We start from the raw sequence: 6,103 nt of genomic DNA, 5'->3' as shown, positions 1-6,103 counted from the left end.
TCGCTGAATATAGCAATATTCAACTGATATGACCATGGGGTATTTATATGGCTGTTGGCTTTGGCTGATGGTTTTGGCTATAATGGCTTAATTTAGCTGATGGTTTTGGCTAATGGCTTTTGCTGATGCATATGGCTAATGGCTTTGGCTAATGGCTTTGGCAATGGCTTTGGCTAATGGCTTTGGCAATGGCTTTGGCTAATGGCTTTGGCTAATGGCTTTGGCTATGGCTTTGGCTAGATAAGGCAGGATTTTAGTAAAAATAAATGTTGGAAATATGGATAGATATTATTTTTAAAGGAATAATTATAACTGTAAGGATATTGTTTTGTAAATAAAAATAGACGGAAGGCAGTCTATATATACAGTAAAAAAAAAGAGAGAGAAAAATTGAAATTATTTATTTTATTGTTACATTGTGACAATTATTACAGTAATTTTATCAAAGTTCAGTAATACTATGATCAGTCATAATAACAAATTTCACTAAACTGCAATAATCAGTTATAATTACTTAGGATGTTAAATATCACACTTCATTAATATTATAGTCATTAGCTTTATTCAAAGACAGAAAACCTGAAAAAGAAATATGGTATAACATTAGAATATGAAAAAAGTCAATAAAAGTAATTGCAAACATGTATATAAATATGTATATATACCTTACAATTTTGTATTTTGTAGGACATAGAGAGTACCGTTATTCTTCAATCCAAATTTTAGCTGTAAAATAAAAGAAAAAAATTATGTAGATAAATAAAAAAAATCGTCTCTGGTAGAAAGTAAGCGAACTAATAAAAACTAAACGATTCTGGTTCAAAACATGGCAAAGATATGTAAAGGTAAAAGAGTAATTACAAAAAAAAATTAGAATCGTTTCTTAAGTAATAATATTTAAATAACTACTTAAAAGGTTAACTGTGGAAGCATGATGGGAAAGAGGTTAGAATAAGTTGAAAACTGATATAGTGGACACCATACTTATTGTACACATAAAAACTCTACACAATTGCATTTTCCTACACGGAAAAACTCTACGCAGATATTTTCTACACAAATATTTCCTACACTTATTTTTTATTATTTTACTACACTGCAAAACTCTACACAATATCATAACCTATTGTTATATCATTGTTACAACAATAGGTTATACGTTTGTGTAGAGTTTTGCAGTGTAGTAAAATAATAAAAAATAAGTGTAGGAAATATTCGTGTAGAAAATATATCTGCGTAGAGTTTTTTCATGTAGGAAAATGCAATTGTGTAGAGTTTTTATGTGTACAGTAAGTATGGTGTCATATAGTGTGAGTGTATTTAATTTGCTGTTTTTAATAACCTGTAAGAAACATAATTATCCTGAAAGATGTACGTCTCAACTCAGTGTTCGAGTCAGTCACATATGGTGGCATATATACAGTGTATTAATGCAAAGATGTAAAATTTTTTGTGTAGATGCTTGTTTTATTACATAGAAACAAGATAGCGTAACAATTTTATCTTGTCTGTCTTTGGTAGCTGTTCAAAATTTGAACATCTTGAAAAAAATCACCACACAAAAATTTAGCCCTCCAAGTATGATAGTTTTTAATTGAGTGCGAACAAAAATTATCAATAGTTACATACGACTGCTTGTTTTCTGATTTTGTTTTCGCTCTCAAAACTATCATACTCAGAGGTTTAAAATTGTACAAGGTGATTTATTTAAAGATATTGAAACAATATATCTAATTGTTTTGATTTCACGTGTTTCAGTTACATTTTCATATAAACACCTATTTGTACATTTTGTCCACTATAAGCCATAGGATTTGATGTGGAACACCTAGCAGAGTTTGTTAAGTAAAATTATTACGCTAACCTGTTTGTGCATAATGAAACAAGTATCTACACTAAAATGTACAGCAAAAATTATAATGCTCTGCATATATGCCACCATAATGATATATACTACCTGCGACTGACTCGAACACTGAGTTGAGAATATCTATTAAGATAATTACATCTGGACTTCATCCTTGGTAATATTCAACACACAAATTGTAACTGATGTTTTTAAAATTCACGTGCATACTAGAGTAGTTAAGGCAGTGAACGTTGTGTGTGATTATGTATATGTTTGTGTGTATAGATGTGCAGGTTAGGTTACCACTCTTAGCACATGCCTTGTAATCTAAAAGTTTCCATTTAAATAATGTTAGAAAAACATATTTTTAATAATTTTTACCTGTTTTTGCTAAAATGAACGTTGACTTGCACCGAATAATTGGAAATCAACAGGTGGAATGTTGTAGAAAGTAAAAATGAAGTTGCATGTTATTTGCCAGGTGCTCTTTTCTCTCTCCCTTATTAAAGTTATTGGCTCCAAGCCATGTAAGCTATGTACTCTTGAAAATCTTTTATTCTTCCTTAATAAGCTGTTAACTCCAAACCATGTATACTCTACAAGCTTTTTTGTTATCAACATAAACACGTTGATTGTTTGTTGTTCTCACGCTCAGATACGTCACGTATACTTCTTTATACGCGGTTACATATGCGAGTCCAAAAAAATGCAACTGCGCATCCAAATCGCGCATGGATTGCTTTCTCATAAATTTCTGTCGTGAGCCGCGCGCGGGATTGCTTTCCCATAAGTTTCTGTCATCAACGGCGCACGGGATTGCTTTCTCATATATTTCTTCAACTATACGGCTATTTATGTAGCTCTAAAAAATTTATAACATTTTTTAACAAATGTTAGACGTTGTAAAATAAAGGTAAGTCACGTATATTAATAAAATAGAATAATAATTTGTACGAAATAAGTATAACCCTAACCCTAAAATATAATTAACTTTGTAGGCAGTATGATACACGAATCAATCTGGAACAGATTTAAATAAAATTTTTATTTTGAAAATCAAGTAACCTGCATGAAGAATATTGTTTAAATATGGAAAACGATAAAAATTCTGAAAATGTTCTGTACACATGTGTTTCTTGTGAAAAAACTTTTAAAAGAAAGAGAGATTTAATAATACATGAAAGAATACACTCAAAAAATAAACCACATATATGTACTATATGTAAAAAAAGTTTTACTCAAATGGGAAATTTAAATGTGCATATCAAGATCCATGATACTGTGAAAGCTTTTAAATGCTTAATATGCGAAAAAAGTTTCAAAACAAATGGGCAATTAAAAGTACATCAAAGTATACATAAAGGTTTGAAAAATTACAGTTGTAATGAGTGTAATAAGAAGTTCTCCCAAAATCAACATCTACAAACTCATAGATTGACACATACTGATCTATGTAACTTTACATGTCATATCTGTAATAAAACTTTTGTTAGAAAAGATGTTTTGGAAAAACATGTAAACTCACAACATCCTAAAAATGTTTACACATGTAATTATTGTAAGAGAACATACGTTAACAAAAAATATTTGGAAAAGCACATTATGGCTCATATGTCTGGAAAAGTTAAAATTGTAAAAATTCTTAAAACTCTAAGACCTCCAGTTTTATCTGTACCCTTATTATAAAATTATTAATTATACTATATATACACAATAAAAAAATATTTGTTCAAAAACATTGTACTACTTATTTTATTTAATTAATTAACTTATTTTTTGTTTGAAATATATGTTGCCAAAAAGAACAGTTTTATATCATCGTAATCTCATAATAGTCTTTTTATTTACTTTATATTATAAAAAATATACGTAGACTTGATACATTGTTTGTACAAACAAATAAACAAACTTCATGCAAATACAAAATTATATAGAAATATTATGTTAACTTTTTAATATAGTAAATTCTATATTAGGAACTACAAATATACTTTTGTTTACGGAGTCATCTTTATCTTTAAAAGATACAATTCTCTTCTTGTAACAAGTCTTAAAAGTCATTTAAATTATTTAAATACTTGAACATGTAATTGAAAATCTTAAGTCAATTAGTCTTTGAAGTCATTATACTTTAGCGTGTAACTGAAAATATCATAATTATATATTAATCTTTGAAACTAATTAAACATTATGAAAATACTGTTATAATAAGAGTATTGACTTTTTAAATATATAATTATTTTAGTTTCGATAAACACGAGTATCACATATTTTTAGTCTGAAGAATAACTATCAAAATATGTTTCTAATATCACAGTCATAAAACTATGAATCACATTTTGTACCAAACTTGTACGTAATTAGTCTTATGATTTGTTATTCTTCTTTAATCTAGTTCAAAATTGTAATAGTATAAAATAAAAGCAAAGTAATAAATAAAAGCTTTGAACCGTAAAACTCAGAACATATGAAATATGTAACAGTAATTTTTTTTTAAATAATCAATAAATAATAGCTTTTAACCGTAGAACTCAAAATATATGGAATATTTTAAATGTAATTCAACATTTTTTGTCACTTGTGCGTATGCGTTTAACTGGTCGGCTACCACGTTAAACTTCTGCTGCTGTTAAAGCTGGTTTTTCAGCATCCAACTTTATGTTATTGATGCTATCGCAAAAAATTGTTACAAGGGAGTCTAAAAAGAAAAGAAATTATCAAAAAGAAGTCTACAAAAAATGGATTTTAATATCGCATATTAAATTTAAATGTCAAAAATTATATACATGTAAAGACAAACCTTGGCCTTTTAATATTCCTGTAACAGTGACATAATCTCCAATTTCAACCTCACATTCCGTAAACTGTTTCACTTGAACAGTGATTTTTTTAATCCCATCGGTGATTGCTCCTAATCCATAAGTCATATGGCCACTACGATTGTGCAATAACGAAAACTTCGTTCTTATGTAGCCAGAAATTTCTAAAACAATTGGGAAATAGGTAAAAATAACAAATAAAACAATTGGGAAATAGGTAAAAATAACAAATTAGATAAAAAATATCAATTAAAAATTACTACTCACCTATTAGTCCTTCTAAAGTGTGTATGTTATCAAAAGTGGCCTTTTGAAGTTGATTCGTCGTTTGATTTTGTAAGTTGTGATAGCCCAAAAAAGAAACTTCTGTATTTTCCTTTATTATTACTTCAAATGGGACCAAATTACTTTCGTCCTTGATTTTCGATGGGGCAACAGCTCGACAGTGGCCACCATTAATACTTACTACCTATAAATAAAAAAAGAAACAAAAATATACATATTGAAAACTATGGTATGATGTAAATAATAAGTAAGATAACTTACCCTGCTAGAACAAATTTCTTTAGATAATTTATTGATAAGATCTACGTCCCATACAAGAATAGGAATGCGTCTGTTTCCATTTGATACAACAAATTTAAATAATAAATCGTTCTTGCCAGGAGCTTTTGCAGGAGCAGTAATTGCATCGACATACCCCACAATGATTCTATAATGTAAACGTAAAAAACAATATAAAACGTGAAATAAAAACAAACAATATAACCTCACAAATACTTACGTGGTTACATCACGATCTTCCAAATACTCCATCTCCTCATCGGTTGTATAAGAAGAATTACAATTCATTTTTATAAAGTGAATGCACTGAATTGTTGGACTTTAAAAATGAATTTCTTTTAGCCAGACCAGATTAAAAAAACACAACGATTCTCTTGTATGACGATTATAAATAAAATCGGCATTAAGTATATGGCGGGAAAGCATATAGTAACCTCAACCTGAATAGCGGAAATGAGCGGGATTTCGATATTTATGAGAAAGCAATCCCCTTACTCTTGGCCGTGCGCGGCTAACTTCACGGTCCTACCACATTTCGGGCTGAAGAATAAATAGGTGATTTCAGCATTTTTGGATTATCTACTCCCATATTATAAAAATAGGCAGCTTTTTCACTAATGTTTTTGTTGGAAATCATAGTTTAGCTCAGAAGACATGCTAATAAGCCAAAAAATCCAACCAATAATGATGATAAGTATTTTTTTTTGTATAATGAAAAATCCGAACACCAATATAGAAGTAAATATGTCACGGGCGCCGCGGCTCCCTCTGCTTCTCAAACTCGCCTTCGTGGCGCTACCGCGCCACTTGATTAAAACTTAAAGCGATAAAATAAAAATAATAAATAAATAATAAATAACAAATAAAAGTT

At 29.2% G+C, this 6,103-nt stretch overlaps 1 protein-coding gene and 2 long non-coding RNA genes across 3 annotated transcripts; 1 reads left to right on the top strand and 2 right to left on the bottom strand.

Moving 5' to 3' along the window:
* Positions 1-385: 385 nt before the first annotated feature.
* On the bottom strand, positions 386-2,706 carry LOC116418006. Its single transcript, XR_004228158.2, has 3 exons — positions 2,231-2,706; positions 666-726; positions 386-579 (listed from the first exon to the last, which is right to left on the bottom strand). It is a non-coding gene; the product is annotated as an uncharacterized LOC116418006 (long non-coding RNA).
* On the top strand, positions 1,939-3,587 carry LOC116418007. Its single transcript, XR_004228159.2, has 2 exons — positions 1,939-2,762; positions 2,848-3,587. It is a non-coding gene; the product is annotated as an uncharacterized LOC116418007 (long non-coding RNA).
* A 75-nt stretch (positions 3,588-3,662) lies between these two features.
* On the bottom strand, positions 3,663-5,832 carry LOC116418005. The gene is made up of 5 exons (XM_031933191.2): positions 5,453-5,832; positions 5,215-5,380; positions 4,936-5,137; positions 4,650-4,832; positions 3,663-4,547 (listed from the first exon to the last, which is right to left on the bottom strand). The coding sequence occupies exons 1-5, from the start codon at positions 5,518-5,520 to the stop codon at positions 4,462-4,464; spliced, it is 705 nt and encodes a 234-aa protein (XP_031789051.1). The 5' UTR covers positions 5,521-5,832; the 3' UTR covers positions 3,663-4,461.
* Between the last annotated feature and the right edge of the window lie 271 nt (positions 5,833-6,103).

The sequence above is a fragment of the Nasonia vitripennis genome (genome assembly GCF_009193385.2).
Source record: "Nasonia vitripennis strain AsymCx chromosome PSR unlocalized genomic scaffold, Nvit_psr_1.1 chrPSR_random0014, whole genome shotgun sequence".
Lineage (NCBI taxonomy): Eukaryota > Metazoa > Arthropoda > Insecta > Hymenoptera > Pteromalidae > Nasonia > Nasonia vitripennis.
This window is presented reverse-complemented; position numbering and strand designations above follow the sequence as displayed.

Excerpts from the sequence above, each read along its gene's own strand:
- LOC116418005 (XM_031933191.2), bottom strand. The coding sequence starts at position 5,520 with ATGAATTGTAATTCTTCTTATACAACCGATGAGGAGATGGAGTATTTG. Across the intron at positions 5,381-5,452 it reads GAAGATCGTGATGTAACCAC|AATCATTGTGGGGTATGTCG; the intron begins GTAAGTATTTGT and ends TTTACATTATAG. Across the intron at positions 4,833-4,935 it reads CACTTTAGAAGGACTAATAG|AAATTTCTGGCTACATAAGA; the intron begins GTGAGTAGTAAT and ends CAATTGTTTTAG.